At 38.5% G+C, this 27,021-nt stretch overlaps 2 protein-coding genes across 11 annotated transcripts in view; one reads left to right on the top strand and one right to left on the bottom strand.

Moving 5' to 3' along the window:
- PIKFYVE (phosphoinositide kinase, FYVE-type zinc finger containing) overlaps positions 1 to 5,891 on the top strand; it is a 64,769-nt gene extending 58,878 nt beyond the window's left edge. For all 9 annotated transcript variants that reach the window (XM_048952841.1, XM_048952840.1, XM_048952839.1 and 6 more), the window contains one exon: positions 524 to 5,891. In XM_048952841.1, the coding sequence (XP_048808798.1) occupies positions 524 to 634 (111 nt within the window). In that variant the 3' untranslated portion in view covers positions 635 to 5,891. The remainder of the gene's footprint in view (positions 1 to 523) is intronic.
- Positions 5,871 to 26,957, bottom strand: DNAJC10 (DnaJ heat shock protein family (Hsp40) member C10). Of its 2 annotated transcripts, none has more exons than XM_048952851.1 (23): positions 26,826 to 26,957; positions 26,044 to 26,378; positions 24,544 to 24,709; positions 22,895 to 22,945; positions 21,927 to 22,009; positions 21,592 to 21,723; positions 20,510 to 20,603; positions 20,220 to 20,297; positions 19,040 to 19,083; positions 18,567 to 18,704; positions 17,344 to 17,433; positions 16,601 to 16,714; positions 15,739 to 15,853; positions 14,485 to 14,612; positions 14,096 to 14,212; positions 13,293 to 13,394; positions 12,736 to 12,891; positions 11,297 to 11,430; positions 9,874 to 9,927; positions 9,362 to 9,509; positions 8,479 to 8,598; positions 7,191 to 7,307; positions 5,871 to 6,582 (listed from the first exon to the last, which is right to left on the bottom strand). In XM_048952851.1, exons 2-23 carry the CDS (start codon positions 26,242 to 26,244, stop codon positions 6,571 to 6,573), a joined length of 2,394 nt encoding a protein of 797 aa, XP_048808808.1. In that variant the 5' UTR covers positions 26,245 to 26,378; positions 26,826 to 26,957; the 3' UTR covers positions 5,871 to 6,570. The 2 variants fall into 2 exon arrangements, with proteins under 2 accessions (XP_048808808.1, XP_048808809.1); XM_048952852.1 differs by having other exon boundaries at positions 26,044 to 26,394; positions 26,826 to 26,949.
- Between the last annotated feature and the right edge of the window lie 64 nt (positions 26,958 to 27,021).

The following is a 27,021-nucleotide window of genomic DNA, read 5'->3' as shown; positions in this document are numbered from 1 at the left end:
GATTTTGAGGAGCTGATGAGTTTCCTATGTGGAAATGAGAGAAATATATTTCATGCACAATTTCCACGTATTGGTCACATGTTAATAGGAAAGTTGTTCAAGAAGGGGAAGGGAAACATTCACAATCTCACTGTTTGCATGTCTGGGGAAGATAAGAGCATGTCCATACAGTGACATTCTTCCTGGGAGAAATTTGCATCTGTGCTGGAAAAACCTGTAAAGACATGTAAACTGGAGAGAAGGAAAAACGATCAGGGCTAGTGTGAAAAGCCTAGATAGCCCCTACAGCTCCACATCTCTCAGTTCAGCAGCAGCTAATCCAGATCTTGAATTCATTTGTTTCCCAAATGTTTAAGAAATAAAAAAAAAAAAAAAAAATCTAACCATACTTGTACACAGAACCAACAGCATATATTCATCCCTGTGCCATGTGGTGCTGTAACTGCTTGTGAAAGCTGTTTGTACTGCAGTGTATGTTTGTAGCCCATTTCTAACTGCCTTTGACTTTTGCACATTAGGTAAGATGCCAACTGTGGTCTCCCCAGAACTGTACCGGACCAGGTTTTGTGAAGCTATGGACAAGTATTTCCTGATGGTGCCAGACCATTGGACAGGGCTTGGCCTGAACTGCTAAACTAAAGCCCGTATTGGCAAAGCACAGGTGGACAATGGTGTGTTGCAGGTCACTCTTTCTGTGGTCTGCCCAGCAGTAAGCAAGAGGATTCCACACCTGCACTGACCACACGCGTCATGTTGTAAGGTGTGAAATTTCCTTGTTGCACTTTAATCCTTTCTTGAAGGATGATGAGTGGGCCAGTCTCATCGAGGATTTAAGCTGTACGGTACCGCTGAAGAGCACTGATGAGAGACTTTCCCTCTGTCGGTAGGGAAGGTGGTGATATCTCCATGTATGAGCATTGAAACCAACGCTGTCTCTTTCATGGTGGTACAGAAGTACATGATCTCTATAAGTCTTGCACTCCTTAATTGGTGTTGAGTATGAGTAGCTCATGTTTCTGTAGTGGATGTGTGGTATTGCAAATGTGAAATAAGCACTCCTGCCCCATGCGGATGAGTGAAGGAAGAATCGAGTTAATTCTGAAGTTATGCCGTGGTTGCAGTGATCTGTAGTTGACCTGTTTAGGACCCAAGAATAACTTATGCGCGTGCTTCTTTTTTTAAAGGCAGCTCCACAGCTTGGATGCCATAACTCTCTAAATCACTACAACTTGTAAGTTACAGTACTGCAGTACACATCTGTCTCTGTTGTAATTTGATTTTTAGCAGAATCCCATACAAATGATCAGCATATTGCAAACCTCGATATGTATCCATTCAATCCTAAATAAGAATTTGATTTAAATGTCGCCCAACTCTTTGGAAACAGGTAACTAAAACTGTACCCTTTTATGTAAGAGCTCAGTTGTAGTTATGAAGCTGGTTAACTGTTCCCTTAGCAGAAGGCACCAAATTGATGAAATGCATGCTACCTTACATCGACAACTTTCTCCTTAATGAAACCATTGTTCCTGGCAGATCACTTCAAATCCATTTCAGTTTCCAAAGCCTTTCAAACAATGAAACAATGCATTTACCTCATGATGGAATTTTGCCAGGAGAATGTTTTTCTTGTATTTGTGACGTGTTGTTGAGAATAAGCATCCCAATCTCATTTAACTGTGCCATTCCTATGTAAAACTTCTCTTCAGCAGTATTAGACTTTTTTTGCACCACTGAGATGATGAATGTAGTCTTCTGTAAAATGAAAAACCTGAACGAACAGTGTTTTCTATGTATGGTGGTTCAGATATGCAGAGACCTGAGAATCTCTGCATTATGACAATAAGCACTTCTTTCCGTTTTTATTATTTTTTTTACCTCTTTTTGTAGGTGGCAAACTTACTTTTTAGCTTCAGAATAATATAGGCCAGTAAATAAGAATTTATTTTTTTATGTGAGTTTGAGAGGCAAGAATAGTGTCCTTGGACTTCCACTCTCTGGTGGAAGGACTGACTTCAAACATGGAGTCTGGGACAGTGTAGCTCTTTATGAATTACTCATTCTGACCAATTAGTTGCCTGCTAATGCCATCTTCACTGTAACTGTGAGTCAAAACATGCATTTTATTCACTCTTCCTCCTATGTTCAGTATTTTCTTCTGCAGCAGATGGTGGCGGTTCTGTTCAGGAGTGACATCTGGGCAGCACTGAAAGAAAATGACTGAGAACTGAGCTGTTGGATCTGAAAGCAACTAGTACAGTTCAGATCTGAGCTGCTAGGAGGCAACAGTCAGTTATATTGGAAGTCTTTCCCCTTCCCTGAACTGCATTGCAAAGCATTTCTAAACAATGAGCAAAGGTGCTGACCTTGAAGCAGCAGAAACGAAAGTATTCTCACTTCTCATCCCATCAGTTTCTGGGGATGTAGTGTGGAAAGCTGCAGTGATGTGTGCTGTGGAAAGATGACACAGTAGTGCTTGATTTCTCCAGCACAGAATCTCTCTAGTTCAATACAGTGCTCTGAGTGAAGATTACCTCTGGAATACATCTGTCTCTTATGTTGATATGCACTCCTGAGCTGGTTAGTTTTTTGTTGTAGGCCCTTGTGTGTAATGAGGAATCAACCTATCCATCAGCTCAGTTCTAATCATTTCTGTGGCTTTGAATGTTTGTCTGTTGATGTGGAAGGAAGAGTGTGATATGTAGCCTGAATCTTTTCTGGTCTCCATAACAGTTTACATGTGTTCTTTTTTTCTTCCCCTTCTAAAATTTACAGGGAAAAATTTGTCTTGTCTGAAATCTAAGGTGACCCAACCTTAGTCAGTATGTGCAGTGGCTGGTGGACCATGAGTTTGGGCGGCGTTGTGACATCTGCACTAAGCAGATGTAGAGCTGGGATGTGCTAGCTCTGTTTTGTCACCAATAACCCTTACTCAAGTGCTATGTAGATGTTCTGTATTGCTTGTCTTCCAGAGTCTCAAGCAGCTGGCTGTAAAAACAACCTGGTCATCTAATAGTGGCTACTGTTCTCTGCTACATGATTGAATGAGGCCATTGGCAGTGTATGGAATGAGAGAACCTTCCATTCTGGCCAGCTGTTTTGTAGCCTGTGAATGCAGAACCTGGATGTGTGAATTGCAGCCTTTTGGGATAGCAGTCATAGCAGTTGGAGGGGCTTGTAAGAATGATCTTGGTCTGGAATCAGTGGCTAGACTTTAGATCTAGTCATAGGTAAAATAGTAGTGTTTAACTGGAACTGGGACATCTTTGGGTGCCACTTAACCTGAAGTGGTAAGCATTTCTAGTTCAAATCCCAGAAGCTGGACAGATCTCCCAAGATGTTCTCTTTTCAGAATAAGAGTTGTCCTTGCATTTCACTTGCTATGAAGCTGGATTTCAAAGAAGAACAGTAGTTTTTGCAGAAGATATCTTTGAGACACCTCTTTGTTAGACCTGTGAACTTGCAGCATATGCAAGGATGTCCTAAGGGAACAGTCTGAGTGTTAAACAAGCCCTTTGATTAGAGTATTTCATTTCTTGTTTCTTGTTAACACAGGTTTAGTATGTGTGTGTAAACAAAATCCAGTTGTAAAAGCAAAGACTTCTGCAACCTTTCTGAGTTAGGCTGGCTCTTGTGTTTTGCTCTGTGACAGACATCTAAATCTTGTCCCGCTCAGAAGTGGTAACTTGTCTACATGATGCTTCTAAAGCAGCAAAATGTCTTGTGGTGACCCAGAGCTGCATTCTGTCCCCAGACACACACATGAGGGACTCTTGCTGGTTAAGGAGCTCCACTGGAGTTACCTGTGGAATGAGTGGTCTGTCCTCTGTGAGAATGACCAGAACCAAACTAATCACTCGCTGGTAGGAGTCTGGACTATTCAAAGCACTTAATGTATCATAATGTATGTATTCCTAATCTACATTGCTTCAACTGTATTTTATAAAATTGATGTACTAAACTATTTGAGAGTAACTACCTTGATAACTTGGAGAATCGAAATGTAATGTATATAGATAAAAATACAAATAAAGTGACTAAAATATATTTGGGTCCAATCCCTGTGATGTAGTGGTTATCTTTCTTACAGCATCCCTCTTTCCTGCTCACATGGCAAGGCCCGTGCTTGCTCAGTGTCAATTGCTCTGCTGAAGGTTTCTAGCTTTGCGCGCAGCATAAGCGTGCCTGAAATCTCTGCCTTGTAGTTTGACTATTCTGATGAAGCAGGCATTGACTATTCTGGTGATCTGCGGGCAGCTCTCCAGCTCAGCGTTTATAAAACGTGCAAATAACCTGTTTTACACTTCTGCCTTTCCTCTTTGCAGCTGCTTTTCAACAGTGCTGTGTGAGATAGAGCATTTTATCCAGCAGGTGGCGGTGTTTCAATGACCCAATTCTTCCAAGAGGCAGATCTTCAGAAAACATCTCCAGGTATTTATGTTGTTTTCTCAGAAGTGGATAAGGTTAAACTTTCTTGGATTATTATTTTAAAAGTGAAATGACTTGCCTTAATTGCTTCATATTGTTAGTACATAGTAACTTTCTTTCTTAAAGCTAAAAATGATGTGCAGTTAAATCTGGGAGGGGGACTTGTTGGTTCCTAGACAATATTAAAAATTAAAATGTAAGGAATAGCCCTGCAGTATGTGCTATCTCTGCTTTTGCCAGATGAGTCTCAGTTTTATCTGCTACTGTACGAATCTATCAGAAGCAGGATGGGGATGTCCATTAGTATGGAAGATTTGGTTAGAAGAAAACTGAGTTACTTATATCTTACTTAATTAGATCTGTGAAACTGATGCAGTTTGTTTGGTGAGATGCCGTGTATTTATTATGCAGTGTTCCACAGCTTCTCTCTCAGGAGAAACCAGCTGTGGTGGAACAGAGGCTTTTTGTTGTGTGGGAATGTAACATGCTGCTCAGTTAATTCATTGGGAACTTGCCATTTATTGGAAACTTAGCATGTCAGCATCATTGTCTGTGATGTTATGAAGATTGTCAGCAATTTCCTGGTAATGCAAACAGCGCTGAGGTATCGCTGGTTTGCCTTACAGCGTTAGTCCTGAAGGTGTGTGCTCACATACTGAGTGTGTTTTGGTTTTTAATGTAATCACGATCCCAATTAGTTTGTATTCAAGTCGCACATTTTTCCTTTTTTGACTGTGACTGAGTTTTGATTTAGATGATTTGATTTAGATGTGGGAAGACCAACTTGAATAAAAACAAATGCAAGTCTTCTCTTTCTAGCTAATATATTACGGAAGTCCCAAGGACTGTGGATAACCCTGACTGAGGAACATTTGAATTTCTCAGAATGACTAGAATATTTTGCTTGTATCTATCTCTTGCTGCCTTCTGTATATAATAAATTACTTGTGGCTGAATGTATTTACAAATTTACTAAGTACTGTCCTGTGAATATTATGAAGTCAAATGTAAATCCACAGCAGAGAGACAAGTTTGGCATTCTGAGCAGCACTTTATTGAGAAAACAAAGTATTTCCATGTGTAACTCCTATTGTCTTCAGTAATTTTTGTCAGTTCAGAAGCTATGAAAAATAGTACTCTTCTAAAGAACAGAATTTACACTATCATGTATGAGGAGACATTCTACTGTACAGTGTTCGTTATTAAATTAAAAAGGCACTTGCTTTCCTGTTTACCAAAAGATTTGAAACAAAAAACAAACCCAAAACATCTTTGCAGAGAAAGGAAAAGTGGCAATACCAAAAAAGTTAAATACGTCCACAGAATACATTCATATGTAAAAAGACAACAGTAATGTTATGACCTAATAACTTAAACAGATGCTTCTTTAGCATAATTCAAACTCTGAAAGTTGATGTTTGGAAACACAGTTGAGTCCTTGATTTTTTTTTTTTTTTTAATTTTTAATTAATTATTAAAAAAAAACAAACACAGCAGAAGCCCCAAACCTCAAAGCCAAACAAGAGCTCTTCAAAGTTATGTTCAGCCTGGCACCACCAGTGCCACAGTATCATAATGTGCCCAAGGGCAGGCATGCTGTGTATCAGTGAACCTGTCCTGCTACCCCTTCCTGATTTAACTTTTTCTTAGCAGTTTTCCAGACAGTAACACATACTTAAAGCGGAGTAATCCCATCTCTCAACTAGACAATCCCTCATTGTGTTTCTGCATTGCAGAGTGGTTTGAGAGCATTTTCAGCCATAGGCTGAGTGCCACATCCATGAGTGTTCAGAAAGAGCCAAAGTAATGAATGGGTAGGCAAAAGCAATACAGTCCACACTTCTGGCCATCTCCAGTGGCTGAGTAGAAGAAGATAGTTGGTTCATCAGAAGAGGAACATGCACGGTTCAGCTGCAGAAACAGTGAATGCCTCCCCCCAAACTGAAATGCTTTCATCTTCCCCCAGTTCAACAGAATTCATATAGACAGTCACGTGTGCCCACGAACTCAAACTAGTTTTCATTTCATTTATCCTGTCATGAATGTAACTGGCTTTATATTTCCTTATGGTGCATCTTCTATATTCACAGCTTTGGAGTATCTTGAGTTCTGTCTACCTCCAGTAGATACCTCCAGTACCAGTTAGAGCTCATCCTAGTGACAAGAAAGGAAAGAGTTAAGGTGTACTAGAAGTGCAAAAATCATCCAGATTATTTTTTTTATTTGCATTATTTGATTATAACTTTCCCTCTCTCTGTTTTGAGATAAGATCTGTTTTGATCTCAGAGAATGATAATGAGATACAGTAATAAGAACAACTTATCTATTTAAGAAATGCTTGTCCAACTGAGATTTCGCTGTAATACACAACTGTTAAGAAGTACCTTCTGAGTTAAAATGTCAATTCCAGTCTTAAACTCAGCTTCTACATTTTGGTGCCTGCTTTCTAAATCTAGTCTAGGGATCACAGTTAAGAACACAGTGCATCTCAATCTTTCTTCAATGCAGCTGCCCTGTCCCATGAATACCATAAATTCTGCTGAGCCTTGACAAAGCTGGTATCAGAGAATACTGCTGTTGCAGTATCCACGGGTGTGAAAAACTGAATAGGTAATTGTGACCAAAACAAGACCACAAGTAAAGCGCGCCTGGTGCTACCTGAAGATAGAAGGTTTGTAACACTTCATGGACAAAGAGCAAATATTAGCAAAGTCTATTCTTTAAGGTATCTTGCAGAAGGCACCAGAATTAAGAATGCTTACCTTATTCCTAGATTTTTTTCTTTTTCCTTTATTTTGAATTGCTTCTAATTTTTCAGTCAAGATGTCAGCAATGCCTTTTGCGTCTCTGCTGTCTATATATTCCCCAAGAATACTTTTCTTTAAAAATGAAAAAGAGGAAAATAATCTAAGAAATTGTTACATTACCCATGCACTACACTGAATAGGAAATTTCCTTACTTCTAGATAAAATTCCAGAGGAGTGGAAGGAGGCAGACAGTGGAGCTCTGGTAGGTTAATTTATGATTTCATGATATGTTTTTAACTTTATTTTAACAATGCTAATTCTTAGTTGCAGTAAGAACCACTTCTAGATACAGTTTTTAGAACTATATAAACTTGGTCATTTAGGTTAAGGAAATCTGAAACAATTGTTTGCCATTTTCTCACATTCATTCAGCTGGGTATTTAATGTTGTCAACATTAAAAAAGTCTGCAATTTTTGATAGATTTCTTGGATGTTGATTATGAGGTAGGTCACTATTTGGAAACCTGAGAAGCCATTACTCCTAACCCAGTAAAGTCTTATTGAATTTGATGGAATTGTGAGAGTAAGGATTTCTAGCATTTTATTGTAAGAGATGGAGATTAAAAAAAAGTATAGTTGAGTTGGCTTAAGTATTAATATACATTGAAATACTTCTGTTTAAGATTAATTAACGCACCTAAAGAAGACTGCAATTTTCTTGAAATGTAAGAGTAGTCAATTGCTTGTACAAGAATAAAGGCAGTTTCCTAGAACTGTCTGAACGCTTCAGTTCTTAAAAAATTATTACTAATCTGTTAATAGATATTAGTCTTACTCCTCTGTAATTGAAGTAGTTTATAAAGGCTTAAGACGGAAAACATTTTCTATCAATTTTCTATCTTATAAGTCAAAATTACAATGAAACATTAATGATTGCAGTGGAAGCGCATTTCCCTTTAGCCACAATGATAATGCCCACATTTGACTTTGAGAGACACTTCAGTAGCTAATGTTAGAAGTGGTTTACAAAATCGTTTTGTCACTTGAGTCTCCTGCTCAGTTAAACCCCAGATCTGATTAAGTCTCTAGTTTAGCTGCTGATTGGTTAATTTGCAACTTACTATTTTTCAGTAACACTTCACTACTGTTACTTGGGTATTAGTAAAATCAATTACAATTTTATTTCTTGAATATCTAAATCGTGTGCTTCAGTGTTACAGACATAGTCTAAGTTTAATGTGAAATGAGATACTGCTACGACCGGCACCTGCCCAGCAGTGTACACAAAGGGAGACACTTTACCTTTGTTCCTTGGTAGGGGTAAAACTTAACAGTAGGGTAGGCTCTGATATCAGCGCTTTGGCAGGTCTGACCGTATGCCTGACAGTCTACTTTTCCAGCTTTTACTTTTCCTTTAATGGCCTAAAAACAAATACTTTTATTAAAAAGGAATACTTTTATTAGAAACGAGCTTCAAGTTTCCATGTCTGACTATAAGCAGATAATTTGAATGAGCCAGCGGTGCAGCTAAAAAATAAGCAAGAGAGGTTGCTCAAATCTTTTAAATAACTCATAGTCACTCGCGTCAGTCTCAGCGTCACACAGCCTTTAGCCAAGTTGCCATATGTTCTGCAGAGCACACGCACTTGAATTCAGAGCACAGCACACCACAGTTCCAAGGGGCTCCCAGTCATAGATTGAAGTTTGTCTAAAGGAGGGCCTGCATGCATGTTTTTGTACCAGGGCCAATACCCACTGACAAAGGGGACCCAAAGGGCAGACTTCTAATGACAGTGCATCTCATGTCCCAGTTACTGTGAAAAGATGGTTAGTGAGGTTTTGATTTGAAATTACAGCAGACTAGTGTGAAAACAGGGAACACCTGACTTAAAAATGGAAATAAGTCTTCTCTCACTATCACGAGGGTAAAATGCTCTATTAATTTTTTTCTCTGTACAAGGACAGTAACTGCCTATCTGTAAGATAATAAAAAAATCTGCAGTGAATAATGAACCAAGACAGCTATTTAAAAACTGAAATATTAAAGGCTTTCTACCCTGCAGCTAGAAAGAAGCATGTGATTTTTGGATAACTACCTAAAAATAGTGTGTTGGTGAATGATCCTGAGTATTATAACCACTACTAGTAGAAAAAGAGCAATCTGCTAGTATATTGAAAAGCCTACCCTCGCGAGGATCTCAAATTCAGGAGCAAAATTTTGGCAAGGTCCACACCAGGGGGCATAAAAATCAATGACCCAGTGATCTTTTCCATTCAGAACTTTTTCTGTAAAACTCTGAGGAGTCAGGTTTATGGACACTTGTGGCAAATATCTGAGGAAAGGAAGAACAACAGTCATCATCTGTTTGGTGTCTCAAACACATATGCAAGTTCCACTTAAGTGCAAGAAAAGTGGTTTGGAAATCTCTACTTTACGTGTTGTACTATTAAGGAATCCCTTCTTAGAAGTTGTAGACAAAAGAACACAGTTTTTAGGAAATGGGAAGACAGGAGCAAAATTTCTCCATGCTTTTAAAAGCTTGATTTAAAAGATGTGGTAACATTAGAATCTTAAATTAAGCATTACATACATGTCAGTGTTTTGTAGTTCTTGATTTACATACAGTTTGGATACAAAATTCTAGAAAAACACAACTCTATGTAACTTGGTTGCAAAGTTCAATGCTGTCAACTTACCCTAATGCCCAGCCTCTCAGTGAATATGAATCTCTGTGCCACCCATTGTAGCTACTGTAAGAAGAAAGCAAAAAGCTGGTTACACCTTGGCTTTCTGTTTAGAAAAGAAACAGAAATGTTTCTTTTTGTTAAGTGGATGATGAAATAATGAACCTTAAAGCATGCATACATTTCAGAATATATTTTTGCCTTGCTTTCAATTCTGAAAATAAAGGTCTTGTTATTCAAAGGCAGAGAATTAAGGAGTAGTAGAACAAAGAAAATACAACAATTCTATAGCATGAGTGAGAAACACGTTGGGGAGTGCATGAGCTTTGCTAGCTGAAAGTCTGGGTGATCTTTAGTACCAACTCTAGAACTGCAGACGTTAAGAAACATAAGAATTCAATTGAAAAACCTTTATTTTCACTGATATTCCTTTATTACAATTAAACTACTGTCACTTATATGTTTCCCTCAATTTAACAGTAGAAAATCAAGGCAAGGTAGGATCTTTGACAAAGACTTATTATATGGGCTGTCAAGGCACTGTTTAGTTTGAACTTCCAGAAGAAGTTTAGTATCAATTTACAGCTTCATAAAGTATTTATCAGTGTAGAGGAACCTGTTGAAAATCTGACTGTTTTCAGGTTAATTCTCTTTAAAGACGCATCATATTTTTGCAGGAAAAAACAATTATGAATTTGGCAAGTAATATCTACCACTTTCTTTTCCAAATAAGAAATAAAAACCTGTTTTTAGGAGAAACTTTGTCCAGAAGAATCAAAAGTAAGCAATCCCATGATGAAAGCTACCAAAACCAAGCCTGCTAAGCATTAGAATGAAGAAGCACTAGTTTGTTATCTGCCAGCATTTTCTCAGCTTTCCAGTTCGTAAAAGAATAAGTGAGCTATCTGATATTTCAGACCTGTGGCATTTACCTCCTGAAATCCCCAGCTCTTGACACAATACTGTGAAACAAAGGGGACAAGCTCTTTGGCTACATTTCGTTTCCCTTAGAATTTCTGGTGCTGTTAATGAATAACGTGTCCATACTAATGATACAGTGAATGAGATGATGTACAAAGAGAATCTTTGCAATGATGCAAAGGATGGTCAGTACGCATTTATAGCATACTGTTCTTCGAAGCTGCAACTACTTAAGCCTATTAATATTTTTAGATTCTATGATTTACATCTACTTTAACAGGCTACTGACCTTAAAACTGGCCACTGCTAAACAAGAAGAAAGAAAAAGCCATGTTCCTGAGTTTCAGTTCAACCTACTGAAATGCGACAGCAGATTAAAATGGCAGGTGTTTGAAGCCAGCAATGACTGGGATGAAAATATTACAGAAGCCTATTTTAATAGCTTTTAATGAAAATTTTTCCATGCATCAGAACATGTGACTTTAGCAATCACTTTCTAAACTGAGGTACTTACTAATACTGATGGGCTGTGCTTGATTTCTGAGGAAAGAGTCTTATTTCAGGATATCCCCGAACATTTTCTTGGTGACAGAAGGAGTAAAATTTTTGACAGTCCACGCTGCCAACACTGATTAATCCATTTAACATCTAGGAAAAGAAACAATCAAACATGCTAATTGATAATACTGTCGTCTCAGAATTGATGTCTGAATTGCTTGAATTAACTGAGCTGAAGAACAAAACCAACCAAGATGATTCAAGGCTTTCTTCTTTCCTTTGAATGGCTCACTGGTATCTACTGGGAGCCAGCCATCCAGCTTTGCTGCTAGTAGCCAGTATCATTTTAGTGTAAGGTGTGATGTATGTGGCTTACAAGGCACCTGTCTTTGGCTTAAAAGGAACATACAAGGGGTGGCAATTGGGTATGGCTACCATGTTTCATATCTCAGGCTCAGCAGTTAAGACAGATCCCAGTAAACTGTAGCTATGCTATGGGTTTCACAGCTTGCAAGTGTCTTAGACATGCTGAATTTGTTGCAAAGGCCCAAACCCACCTAGCAAGGGCAAGGCCTATAGTTAGAGTGTATTCTGTAGGGCTTGTGATACTTCACAGATGTTTGATGTAGAGCTTCAGGTAGAACTCCTAGTCTAGGCTAGTTTAAAGAATCTGAAAGTCACAGGCTAGCTTTCAAATTCCTCTTGTTTTGCCCAAAGTTTCTACTTCGGATTCCTAAAAAATGTCCAAGAAAGCTCAGATGACTGTTGGTGATTGTGGTACTACCTTTGCAAATGAGAACACTAATGGCCTTGCAAAAGAAAAACATCCTTCCATACCCAATTAGTGTGACTGGGAAGGATGTGAAATTCAGTTAACTGATCATCACCCTTAAAGAGTGCTGAATTTAACATTTATTTACTTTCAGTAAAGAAACAAAATCTCTGGAAAAAATATCTTGCAAGGACAAGAATTAATTAAGATATGTATGACTAAATCCCTCTAATCTTAAGTCAAAACCAGAGCTTTCACCAAGGTCTAGGTGCCATCTTAGAAGTGACTAATAGTCATAGAGAATAACTGTGAATAAAGGGGTAAATTATTTCAACTAATTATAGATAAATCTTTAATTTTTCAGACTTTATTTTAAACAAATGCAGAGCTGTTATCTCTGGCAGGTGTTAAGTATCAAATAAAGTTAAAGTTCCTCACAGCTTTGAAAACACACCTTTTAACAGCATTAACAGGAAGCACTGGATTACAGTGTTCATGTGCTGAACATTAACATACAAAACATACAAAAAGCTTAGTATCTGGAGCAGTGTAAAACTGCTAAGTATGAATTCCTGTTTTGTTCATGATATTAATCACTAGACTTTTTCAGCACACAAATTTAAGACAGCAGTAACTCCACAGAATGAAACATAAAAGCAGAACAACACTTGAATGTCACTTACCCTGGCCATTTTTTTCCATTCTGGCATTAAAGCCTGACAAGGTCCACACCATGGAGCATAGAAATCAACCATCCAGATTTCCTCTCGTTTTCTTCTCTCAACTAATTCAACAAATGTCTCTGGTGTTAGGGAGATCACGGATGGATTCCTAAGATCCTATGGCAAAGGCAGTTTATGGACACGTACTTTGCAATTAGAAGTTGTCCTGTTCCAGCTATCATCCCACACTGACTGTATTAAGCTCTGGGAATGTTCCTCTTTTATTCAAAATTACCCATTCTATGAGGTAGAAGTCATTACCACTGTTCTGCAGATTGGAAAGTATCTTCAGGTATTTGCTACCGATTTGAAAGAAATAACTTGACAGAGTAGGGAAATAAATCTACTAAGTTTCAAGTCCCAGACTGACACTTGCTGTATCACTTGTTGAAGGTTTTTTTCCATTCCCAGTCTTACTAGTCTAATGAAAACCAAAATAAATCTTGGTCCTCCAACAAATTGTTTGTGGATAAGCTGCAAACGCAGCATGATCCCAACCAGGATTATAACTTACGTACCTCTATAAACTCCAAGATCTGCTCAGCAGAGTGATGGCCTTCATATTCATGAACGTCAGACTGATTGAACACAACAGTTGTTGGATAAGCTCGAATGTTGTGCTAACAAAACACAGTAAGAAGGTACAAGGAATTATTAGGTGTCCTGTACATTCCTTTAACTGCCATTAGTACTGGTATCTCCCAGCTGCTCATCTGTCCTTTTTGTGCTACACAACCGCTTAAACTTACAAGTGGAGTGGAGTTTGAAACCTGTATAGAAAAAATGCCAGTTATGTTCAGATAGCAGTTTGTACTGAATTGGAAAGCTAGTCAGCAGTTCTTTTGCCATCCTTCACAAAACAGAAGTTAATCCACAGGCTTTCTAAACCTTAACTTAAAGGCTATCTTAGCCTCAGGTGAAGACTTGTGCCATATGAGGATCTGTACTATCTAACATTGAATGCAGATGCTTTCAAAATCAGAATTCTTCAGTAGAATACGCCTAAACATGACTTAAAAGCTTTCCCTTTTTTGAACAGCTTTAAGTGTTTTTAGATGTCCACACTTCTAATACAGATAGAAAGCTTCTAACAGAAAAAGCTCTTATAAACAATAAGATGTGCTGATGCCTGCTAAAATGTAGCACTTGGGAGAATTCAGGGAGAGTAATTCCATTTTTTACCCAGATAAGATAACTGAAGCAAAACTAAGCAAATTCAAACATGGAGAAAGAGCCAAGATTTTTAGAACACATAAACAGCGTATTGTTACATACACATAAAATGAAAAAAAACTATAAAACATAAGTTCCTGCAGCTTACCATGTTACAAAGCCCCTCATGGACTGTACAGTCTAGTGTTCCAAATTTAAGCTGACCATAAAGATGTTTTGATGCTTTTCTCAGCTCCGGTAACAAAGCTCGACAGGGAGGACACCACTGGAAAACAAAATGCAAATAAAGGCAATTGCTTGGCCCTGCAGCTGGCCTCAGGAGAACATGAGCTGTTTGAAAAGAATAATATGCTGCTTTGGCAACAAGCTGCACTAAAAATAACAATCCATGCAATCTAGGAAATATTGCTGCCAAGGAATGAGAAATTATTGTACTGTCTCATAATGTTGAAGCACACCTTCAAGACACTGATAGCATTTTGTTACATAATTACATATCACTTTTTAAAAAGGGTCATGTAGATACTAAATATTTACCGGTGCAAAGAAATCCACAAGCCATGGTTCCTTTTCTTTACCAGGAAAATTCTGGGGTCCCAGTGTGATAACATGAGAGTTGACGCTTTCTTTGGCAAATGCAACAATGTCATACAAGATCTTCTTTCCTTCAAAGAATGATGTAGAAAGGAAATCATTTTACCTTATGAAAGATCTCTTGATATCGTGTTGTTAGAAATATTGGATGGATGTGACTTCTGGCAAAAGTTGTGTGTGCCATCAGCCTTGTAAATAGCAAATCAAAATTCAGAAAAATGTATGCATTGTAGTCCAATATATTTCTCTGACCCTAGTTATAATTTATGCCATTATGAAAAGATGTAGAAATGCTGCATGTGCACAACCTCTTCTTGGCTTTTCTGCAGGAGTAGAAATTGCAGATAGGGAAAAACCTTATATACTGAGAGCACACACGAGATGCATGGGACCATCCTTCCCTATCAGATGTGGTTCATCTTTTCCAGGTGGTCAAAAAATTTTCTTCTCTCTTCTTTAAGATTACAGTGCTTAGGTTTTGACTGATTTCTTGGCAAGCTGTTTCTAGTAGCTGAGAGGCTGAAGACTCAGAACCTCATCGTGCATAATTGCCTTGTACTGCATTCTGAATCAAACAACACCAGTTATTGCTAGCTACAGTTTTGTACCATTGTACATTATTTTTTACATTGTACCATTTTTTACATGGTACATCATACCATTTTTTTAAATCATTTAGAGGTACACAGTACTACAGCTACAATCCTTCATGGAACCAAACCAAACGAGCATAAGTGGCGAAGTCTTAATACAGACTTTCTTGAACTGAAATTAGTTAAGGAATTTGTTTTAAGTGCAGTGACATGAAATCAAATCCAAGTTTTTCAAGTGGCAGCACTGTAAAGCTGGCAGGTTAAGTCTCAAGGAAGTGAGTGCTTTGCAGCACTCTTTGGCTGTCCTACCCAAAACGTACGCTGTCTTGGTTAGCTTCAGAGATTTCATTTGTATGGAAACATATAGGTGACTTTCATATAGACAAGATAGAAAAGGCAAAGTACATCTCTTAGTATCTGATGCCTCCTTCTGGGAGAGGAGAGATAAAAGAAAAGTCTATGCACGGTTACCTTAATGTCAGAGACAAAAAGCAAATATTAAGACTACAGAACTGCTCCTTTAATAAAGAAGAGCAGTTTGCCAAACGTGGCATCATCTTAAAGTGGTTATGTAATGCCTTGGTCTTGCCAAAGTGTCCCTTACCATGATGAATTTCGTAATCTTCAATTCCTTTTCCTTTGAACACTGCTAGACATGGCTGATACACATATAGTTTGTTGCAGATGGTTGGAGAGGAAAGACAGTCAAACTTGCCAACCTATTTAACAGAGTGCCATTTTAATTAAGGCATCCAAATTTATACAGACTAACATTCTGGAATGTGGTAAAAATAGGATAAATTCATAATAAAAGCAGTAAAAACATGGACAACCAGTAGCCTTTTTAAAAATAACAGTTCTTAAGACAATCTTACATCTATGATGTTTGAGCAAAACTGTCACAGCTATATTAGGTTGTTTTGCTAATTTCAAATTAGAAGGTCAAAATAGAATGACACCAAAAAGAATCTCTCTTACTTTCTTCAAGGAAGCAGAAAGACTCCTGAAATAAATTATGCTAGAATCCTTCTAGTAGTGCAATGATTTTTTGAAATCCACAGCTTATAGAGTAACGCAATCCAAGTGTCTTTAGTACAAAGATTGAATCTGGTTTCTCTTTGCTAAGATGACTTTCAAGATAACGATAGAGATTTTTGAATAATACAGTTTTGCGTACATCAATTTCACGTTGAAGCTTTAACTTTTGATTGTTAACTGAATGAGATCTGCAGCAGTATTTGCTGTGAGGGAAAAGATGTAAAATACAATTTTTCCTAACTATTTCTAAATTATTTAGATAGGATGGAAAACTTCACCACTTGCTTTAATTTAAAAACGTCACTACTCATCTACCATACTAACAAGCATCTCTCTTTGGTACCAGAGGTGGCAGTAGCAAATCGTAAGGACCAACTTGTTCTTTGAAAACAAACGAAGGCCAGTACTGGGTAAGTGAGCACTCTTACCTGAATGTGTTCGTCTTTAAGTAAAAATTTCAGTTTCTTAAATTCCTGTACGCTTGATTTGTCATTTTCCCCAAACTGGAAGAAAAGCAGCCATCTGTGGTGAGCTAGATGGTCCTTTCAACAGGGGGAAAAAAACCAAACACCATTACTCCTCACTTATACCAATTTACAGATTCTTTGTTTTATGGAAAGATGATGCCCAATTATTCAGTCGATCTCTACATGACCTCTTCCCACACTCAAGTTTTTTTTTTCAATTAGTCCTCCACTAAACTTCTTTCTACTAAATCATAAGTGAAAAGAGGCAAAGAAATCTGAAAACATGATAGCTACATGTTACTCTCTATACTTCGTTTTCATTACATTTTCTATTGTGGATCAATCTGCTACTACTACAAGTGTCAGAAGAGCCTGGCTGTCCTCCCCTCCCTCCTGCCACACGATCAAATTGTCACTGATTTTGAACTAGATTTTAACCAGAAAGTTACTGTTGTGAGTTCCAATGGCAATTTCCATGGTTTTCTATTTTCTTAGTATCTATCTATAATTAAAATATCCACATGTGCACCCCACTACTTCTGTTGAGCTAAATTACAGAAGTAAATTGTTGACAAAAAACGTTAAATAATTTGGTTGGAGGGGAAAAAAAGGGTATCAGGCCAAGTGTGATAATCTAAAATTTTAAAGTAACAGGTGGTGACGTTACTTAGAGATATTGTCAATGTGTTTTGTTTTGAATTTACCTCTAATGATGTTGCAGAGATGATTTCAAAGTCAGGCAGATGCTTCATGACTTCCTGATATATTTCTCTGGCATCCAAGGAGTTAAGAAACTGGGAAGGAAAGTAAACTGCTGATTATAAAGAACTGTTAACATCAACCTCATTTATCAGTGATTAGTACTGAAGTATCAGCAAAATTATTCTGGTTTGTTCTTTTCCATCAACTGAAAAATACAGTCAATAACCATATATGAAAAGAAGTTGATCAAATATGTAATAGCAACGTTCTCAGACAACTGCTTTTTAGCTTGCTTTCCCACATTCATCTCAAGATACTGAATTTTGTCAGAACGGGTGCTAGAAGTCCTCAAATTCAAATTTCAAACTAAATTTTAAAATCAAGTTTTAAAAGCTTCAAATTTAGTTTTACTGCCTTCCCTAAGTGCATGGTATGTATTTCTAAGTTTCAGTATTTCATACCATGAAGGAATTCATACGAATAAGTTGGGTATAAGTTGAAAATGGGTAGGTTATGAATTTAATTTCCTCCTTTTAAGCATACAGACAACAGTAGCAGCAATAATGTAACAGGCCATACTTGAGACTGAGGAACATCTCCCATCACTTAAAGGAGTTAAAGCTGCCATGCAAAGGTAGGAGGAGGTCGCAATATTAAAACAGAGCTGAACAGCATCATCCCTACTGCCAGACAGCGTAGGAGTGCTTTCATCACGTTTGTCAGCGCTCTGCTCAGAAAAGCATTTCTCACAGTTGTGATACTTGGGGCATATTCTTCCTGGAGGAAAATGTAGGGGCATGTGGGAAACCTCCTAACCTCGCCTGGAACAGCTGGAGAGCAGATTCAGGAGTAGCTCTTGGGCCTGTCACAAAGCACATCCCACCCCCAGGATTCCTACAGCCACTCTGTGAGGCTGCAGAAGAGGTGGCTTAGCAGGACTAGAGGCTGGTGCTACTTGCACCGCTGCTCTCCTCCACTCCGCCTGCACACCAGCAGGCTGCAGACTACTCCAGGGATTGCTGCCTTAGAAACCAAGTGGGATACAAACTCATAGGATACACAAGTTTAGAAGACAAAAATTAAACAAAGAAACAGAAAAACAACACACTCCCATGCTATCCTTTCAGTTGTATATAAGCAATCTGGACATCATTTGTGTGTTCCTTTGTCAATGCCATTGCCTTATCTTATCTAAATACAGAATTTTTTTAGAAACAACTCGTACCAAAACACCTCCTTTCTCTTTGTTATTTATGGTGGCTCCAGGTGGAAAGTATGCTGTAGTACTAGATGAGATATCTAAATTATCACAAAGCTCACCCTGAGTGCCACAGTCCATCCAGCCTACATTAGCAAGACCTTCCTGTAATTAAAAAAAACAAAAAAAAAAAACAAAAAGACATCACAAAAAAAAAAACAAGAATAGTATCTTTAAATTTCAGGTTCAGAAAAATTACTGAAAATCCCAACAAAAATTGTTACATACATTTAGAAAATGGAAGGAAGTCATGTTGTCAAATATCACTTAACATTTTTAAAGAGCCATATAAAACGTGAAAATAATTCCAATAGTTACTAAGTCAAAATATATATCTGCTCTGAAAATCAACACTAAACATAAAGTTTTGGCTGTAACTTCAGGCTTTCAATTCTGTTTTTAAACTGCAGGTAATGCTTTCAAAATGAAACACTGCTTACCAACATGCCAGCAAGCTTAAGACGTGTTTGGTAACTCAAGCAATCTGCAAAATAAAAGTAATTTATTTGCAAACATAAGACTTCAGATTATTAACTGTAACTACTCTTGTTTAGAATCACCCCTTTCTCCCTTATAAAGGCAACCCCTTCAAAAGACATGCTTCCTGGCTAGTTGTGAAGTATTGCAGTGACCAAGCTGTCCTGAAATTGACAACCAATGGTTGTCTACTGTAAGTTAAAAGTAGCATGAATAGCATTCTCTTGTTTCATCAAAGAAATATCTATTTTAAAAGTTATACTAAAATGTTTATTTGCTGTACTAAGACACTTAAATAATGATATCAGAAGAAATTTTAATAGAAGTAATGAAAAACATATCTATAGGCTGCCTTGGAATGAGATTTAAATTAAAATATAAAATCCCTATGATTAAAATGATAACAACTCACTGTAATAGATTATTTGAGCATATGATAAATATATCTAGACTTATTTTGAATAGTTTAATTTTCCTTTACTAAGATGACTTTTCATCCTCACTCTAACTGGACCAAAGCTGAAAACTTAATGACAAAAGGATTACAACTTGAAATCCAACTGTTTACAAATGTAAGTCACACTGCAACTCTGATTATTTATTTTTCAGAACAAAGGTCTCTTCATAGGATGGAGAAATCTTTATTTGTCAAAGGTGTAGCAAATTTCCTGAGCTCTACCAGCCAACCCAGACAGCTTTCTCTTGCTGTATCTAATACTGATCCCAAGAGAGTCCATGACATTCAGCTCATTTTTAGGTATTGGTAGTTTAAGGTGGGGGGATTCATCCTTTCTTCCAGTCAGGTACCATGACAAGCCAGCATGCAGTAACTGTTACTTGAGCTTGAGCTGGAAACTCAAGCCAGAGACTTTTTCTGCCTGTTTCCTTCCTGAGGGGTGGTGCTTGAGTGCTGTTTTAATGACTCACATGACGTTACAGAATCACAATACCATAACCTTTCTATTCACGTTCCTTTAGTGAAAATGCCTGTAGAATGGAGCTTAAATGACCCCACAGCCCAAATATTGTGTTTTTCTAAGATGTTGAACAAATCTATTCTTCATTACAAGCAGAAGTGATCATGTCATTGTCAACAAGAACACTTTTTCCTGTTTGCCTTTTTGATGAGCGTAATACACCTACCCCCACGTTCAGCACAGAAGGTGATCAACCAACCGAGGCCAGAAGCAAATGAGGTCTCAATGGCATTTACAAAATTTCCTGAGAACAAAACAATTTGCATCAGTTTGTGACTGGTTTCAGTATAAACTCAAACAAGAAACTTTTATATTAAGTACAGAAAACACTATTTTTACTATCAAAACCAACAGCAGATTTTGGGCAGACTTTGTTTTACACCTAGCTTCTGCCATCTTTTATAGTGTAAAAGCAATTTCAAGAGCAGCACCCTGAGCAAAATACATGAATATTACCTGCCCACAGCTCAGTGACTGTGGTTGTAACGTACTGCATGGCAAAGTTCTTTAAGCTCTCTTTTGACCTGTCTCCGTAGTATTTCACAGGTTGCTACAGAAGACAAAGAACAAAATATTTTATAAACTGTATTTGCTGACTTTATATACAGTCTGTACACACACACGTACACACGTATACCAGTGCTTTTGTTCACAGTCCTTACACAACTGTCAGACTCACTTTTCCCTCCCCTCTCTAAAGATTTTTGCTGTGTTCTTCTTCTCTCTTACTGAAATGTTTGGAATTTAACCTTTATTTCAATTTTGTAACATGATTTCTTCTCAAGTCAAGCAACACAAGGGATGACTACATCTCAGAAATGCCAGTTCCTAACGATTATATTTTTATTTAAATAAGAATTAAAATTGTGCATATGCTAAATGGACTGACACGAGCAATCTCTGCACTCAGCCTCTCAAATCTTAATATTGTCAAAATATACCTAACGATGCAAGTGCAATTTGCATGCAACTCTTTGCAACTGCCTGTTAAGCAGCGGTGCCAAGGACAGCATGCACAATTGCTCTTGGTGTGCAGGAAGACTTGTGGAAGCAATTTCCAGGTTTCTTTAGGTATGCAGTCATAGATACAGATTGTTCTTTTACTACTATAATAGACTTCTAAAATACAAGCAGAACCTGTCTAAGGGTTCAGACTCATTGCTTTGCTGCTGCACCACTGATGACAGTACCTTCCCAAATCAGAAGTCTCCTTCTGTACAGCAATTTTTTTCTTTTTTTTTTAGAGGAAAGATCAAAGTTTACTGTTGGAGAGCAAAATGATTCAAGACAAAAACAAACCAAGAACAACAAGGCTCAACAAAACAAAACAAAAAACCAAAGAACTCACAGTATAAAACATGTACAGAAGTTAGCTATCTAAATTTTAATCACTATGAAGGAAGAGAAAATTTAATTTCTTACAAGGAAATTAGATAAATGGAAAGCAGTATAGAAATATATGATTTAGCAAGGGTTAAAGAAATACTCTTCCCAATTTCAATCCTTCTAAAAAAAATGCCTGAAATTTTATCACTTACCATTCCAGTTTTGAAAACATACAGACTGGGATAACTGTTAATCCCTTTAATTCGACACAGCATTCTGTTATCTCCACAGTTGACAGCTCCAATGCGTATTACTCCATCCATCTCTTTAGCAAACTCCCTCCACTAGGAAAAAAAAGAGAGAAAAAAAAAAAAAAAAAAGGGCTATTTTCTTATAAAGAAATAACAAAAAAGGTCAGCATATTTTTTTTCTAGATCTTGGAGTTGTTTTCCACTTCAGCATAAAAATCCACCTCATCAAGTTTCATGCTGAGTAATGACAAAGTTGAGGAGCAGCACTTTGAGAGCTTTGTGCTGGCTATACACACCGTAGGTGCCAAGTCATGGCAGTGGGAACACCGAGGAGAATAGAAGTTGACAAACCACAGCTCTCCAGAGTTAACAGCAGCATCTAGATAGAGAGAAGAAAATTGTACGTAAGTAGTAACTACACTGCAGGTATGCATATCTCAAACCTATGTATATTGCTTTCCTGAAAGCTGAACGAAGTATTTCCTGATGTCAGACACAAGCCAGTAACAGTAACTCAGAGTGGATACAGATTCCATCTTGCTTGCATAGTCACTACTGTAGGCAAGCGAATGAAAGTTGTTCTACAGAGGATATCACCACCCTGAATTTCAACACGAGTCCTGTTGAGAATAAATGTACTCTTTAGAGATTAGCCTAGCTGAAATGTTTGCTACTGTGAGATTGGTTACCTTAACAACAAAGCACAATTGCTAAAACAACTTTACACAATCAAACTTTCCACTTCCTTATGATCGCCTTGCTTCTTTTTGGGGTTCCACAAGGCAATGGCTTTATGTAGAAATCCTGTCTAATAGCTCAAAATGCAACGTAATCAGCTGATGGTAACTAGAAAAATAATAGGAAAGGTAATGACTACTCTCACTAATAAAACACCAGCAACAAAATGCACGCCCACACAAACGAATTCCATGCCTTTCAGTCTGCACCTGTGAACGTCGTTTTTATAGCGACTTTTTAAGGTACATTTTCCTATATTAAAATATCCTCACACTATTGACAAAAACTAAGCCAAGTAATTTCCTCTTACAGATCTCACAAAGTAAATTAACTGTGTATAGATGCCGATTAACTACAGTTTGTCAGGAATTGTTAAAGGATGTTTCTTCCCCATACAAAGATGGTTTTCTGACAGTTCAAAAAATAATTTGAATACACATAATATAAGCCTATAGAAATACACATCAGAATGTAAAAACTGTTACTTTGGGTTGTCAGATTGTCAAGCTAACATACTGAAACTTACCAAACTCTCCTCGATCCAATGTTATAATTTCAGGATCATCATCATAAATACCTATTAAAAGAATGACCAATTTTTAAATTTTTCCTTTCCTTCTTTTTTTTTTTTAATATAGAAACAAATTAACAAGACAGGAAACCAAAAACAGCACATGTAAATTGAAACAGTAAGTTGGCAGAGAATTTTTATGACTTAGCTATATTTATTTAGCAATGTGTCACCTCAGTTTACTCTCACACAAACTGCTGTTCCCTCATGCTACTGAAGCCACCAAGGGAACAAAATTTCTTCTGGTGTTTTAGTAGATCAATCGTTGAGCAAAGAAGAGTTGAACTGCTGGTTCCTATCTGAAGAGGGCTTTTAGGTGACAGCTCAGGTTTTACATTACAGCAGGTGTATTAGAAACTGCATCAACCAGCAATTCACAAAGGTTCAGCTCTCAGTTGAGGGCCCTACATGCAGCATCCAGAAGCTTTAACTTCCTGTCTCAGCCTCTGGTTATCTCAGCTTTGTACAACTAATAGAACAGGTGGATGCAGTGGAATAAGCTGCAGAAAGTTAGAACAGCAGCTTTCTTGAAAGCCAAACACTCCTACCTAGAACAACATTACAAGTGGCCTCCTACTTCAAGTACTTGAGAAAGCTGGAGAAGAGATAACAGCAGTACTATATTGAGACACCATTATATTGTGCTAGCACGGACACAGAGCCTGCCATGCTGAGATCCCACCGCGCCAAAGTACGCAAGGATAACATACACATCAGTGACAAGGGAAATTAACCTCCACAGCGGACAAGCTACCTTTTGTGTTACTATCTATGCATGTCATACAATATATTGCACACACTCACCACATGTACACAGAAATATCTGTATTTAAGCCAGTACGTGTATAAATAAACCATTTAACAACTGGTTAATAGGCAGTCAAGGATACTGCTTTTCAACCAAGTAGGGCAACTTCAGACAAAAATGATTTCTTAAATCTGTTTATCTGAAGAAATTTTAGAGCAATTTTCATTTTTCCTGTGCTTGAAACCGATTTACTCAGTTTCAAGTTGCACAGACTTTTTTATTTTTTTATTATCCACGCCTGAAAAAAAAGGAATAGTTCATCTCTGCCCTTTCTGACAACTATACAAACTCTGTTGAGGTAAACGTGAAATAACTTGTTTCAAGATCATTTTAGTTATTATTCTGTTATTTTCTTCATTTTCTACCATCCCTTTACTGATCTCTCATCGTATATTTGTATATAAAACGTGCTTGACAATGCAGAAATGTCCTCTCAAAATCCACTTGAGAATGCAATTCCAGCACTGAGTGTTTTTTAAAAATATACAATTTGAAAAAATTAAATAGCAACACTGGAATTTAAATGAAAAAGAAAAGGCACTTTAAAAGAGTCGGCAGCAGGAGCAGAAACCTAGGCAGGTAGAATGTAACATTGCTGGTATTTGATGGGTAACCATCATCAGGAAATAAAAAATTGGCTCAACACAGTGAAAAGGACAGCTATGGGAGAACAGAGCAAGCAGAAGTGTGGAGGGGATGCATCAGATGGTTCTGATGTAAAAAGACTGCTACACAACTGAACATTGCACTTACTTGGACTATTCCAAACAAACCCCAAGCATACGTCATCCCTTACCGAAGTCATAGCGGTAATAGTGCCAGCTTTCATAGCGGCCTCCTTGCTGCTGATCTTCAAGACCTTTCTCTCCATATTTATCATACTTCTTCCGTAGATCTTCATCTTTAAGTACTTCATAGGCTCTATTTATTTTCAGAAAATTGTCGTGGGCATTTGGATCATTCTATTTAAGGAAAAACTATAATTAGTAAGCAAACAGTAAGCCACACCATACATACAATGCTGAGAAAATAACTTTTGGAAATATTTTAGTGTCCCTATTAACGCTGCCCAGTGCAGCAGAAGCTGACACTACACAGGGGACTCTATGAATACTGCAATTAAGTTTTCCTCTTCTAAAGCCCAATGCATCTTCTACTCATTTCCTCATCCTCATCACTAAGGCATCAACTGAAATACAAAGCTACCAGGTAGGGAGCTGTAACGTTCTCCACAGTGATGCCTCTTCTTTCAGCTTTCCCAACTTTTGTTTGATCCTGTGCAAGTTTTATTCTCTTGAAAATATGATACATAATGCACTGGGGAGAGAAGCAGGAGCATACATGCAAATTCAGCAGGAAGCCTCTTCCAACAAGCAGTGTGCCATCAGTGCATCTCCCAAAAGAAGTTATTGTGTATTTCTGAACTCAATAGATTCACTAAGTTGTTCTGGACATACAGAAATGCATTATGTACCAGGACTCAAAGAAGCAGCAGAGAAACAGAATGCATCTTGTTTCACAATGAAACAAACAGAATGACGGCTTCCTATTTCCCCGATAGCCTTTTCTACTTCCCTACTCAACCAGTTTGAAAATCTGTGCTATCTCTGGGCCTACATGGCGCACTGGTGTCTTCTGAGGCTCTGTGCCGTTGCACATATGTTTAAAGAGCTAAACCCTCACATTTCTCATGAATTTTTGATTATTTCAGGAAAAGAAACACCAAACAAATGAACAGTAATTAAGTTTTTAAAAGGTTTTTTTTTTTTTTTTTTTTCTATTTTGGAAAATACAGCAGCACTGAGCCATTTCCAGCATTTTTCTCTAGTCATTCTACTTTTCATCTTCCTTGTTACACTCAGGTGGTCCTACAACTTCTGCTCTTGACACTTAGGAGACTGCTGCCTCAAGACAGGCTGCTGTTGGATGCTATCTGGGATGAGACTTACCAGCAGAGCAACAGTGAGTTTCCTTAAGCTAAACAGAAACTTATCAGTTTACCAACAAGGTAATATGGTGCAAATGTGGGTTTTCCTGTACTTTACAAAAACAGAACAGAGAATTAAATGATCTTGTCTTTTTTCATACAGCACTTTAGTGTGATCCAAATGACAATGCAACCACACATTACTAGTCTACCCTTATGCATAAACCTTTTCTGCAGAAAATCTGAGCTAAACCACATTACCAGGTGGTACATCACAAGTACTGATAAACATCTGAGATAAAATAAGTCATCGTTCAATCATTAAATCTACTAGCTCAACAACACTGATCTGCTAATGACATAACTTACCTGATTTTTGTCAGGGTGTAACTTCAGTGCCAGCTTTTTGAATGCCTGTCTTATTTCTCTGCTACTTGCTTCTTTGGATACTCCGAGTAAACTATAGTAGTCCTGGTCAGTGCACACAAGAACCATTACACATACTAAAACCACTAGTAAAGACCTTCTGAAAGATGTAGGGTAATCTCCTTTGGACAACAAGAACTCCATTGTGGAGCCTCTGGGAAGTTTACAAGTTCTAATGCTGAGAAGAGCCTCCAGTGATCCGATGGAGCCAGGGCACAGAGCAGCGCTCCTGAGGGCCCCCGTCACAGCTCTGGCTGCCCTACTTCACGGCATGAGTCCTGCAAGAATTACGGTCTATGAAAAACAGGGAGAAAAAAGGCACGTTTTCCAGCTCCTTCAGCAAATACACACGAGCACTGAGCCGCACTGCTAGCTCTGCACCTGAACGCGGAGTTTGTTGTCGGCTCACCGCCTGCTGGCTGACCACACAACCAGCAGACCATCCCTACCCCGTGTATCAGCGCGGTCACTGGGCACGGCAGCACCAGGCAGCGCAGCGCAGCACAGCACAGCAGCCCCTCGCGCCGTATTTAAGCGCGTGCTTGCAGCGGCCGCCTTCCCCTCGCGCCCACCTGCAGGGCCGCCTCTCCCTCAGCGCGGAGCCGCACGCGCCGCAGCCGCAGCAGCGGGAGGGCCGCCCGCCCGGCGAGGCCTCAGGTAACGGGGCGGCGGAGTGCAGCCGGGGCGGGGTTGCCAGGAGGCCCCGGGAGCGGCGCGGCTCTTACCGGCGACGGGAGCTCGGCGGCTCGCAGCGGAGGGAGCCGGAGAAGGGAGCGGGCCGGGCGCGAGGCAGCATGGGACGGCGGCACCTTCACCCGGCGTCGGGCGGAAGGGCGGCCCGCGCGGGGATCCGGCTGTGGGCCGGCGGCGGGCGTGGCGGCTCCGGGACTGACGTGGCGCCGCGGCCGCCTCGGGCGGTGC

Source organism: Lagopus muta, chromosome 8, assembly GCF_023343835.1.
Source record: "Lagopus muta isolate bLagMut1 chromosome 8, bLagMut1 primary, whole genome shotgun sequence".
In the NCBI taxonomy this organism is placed as follows: Eukaryota; Metazoa; Chordata; class Aves; order Galliformes; family Phasianidae; genus Lagopus; species Lagopus muta.
Note: the sequence above shows the minus strand (reverse complement) of the source record. Positions and strands in the feature narration are given on the sequence as shown.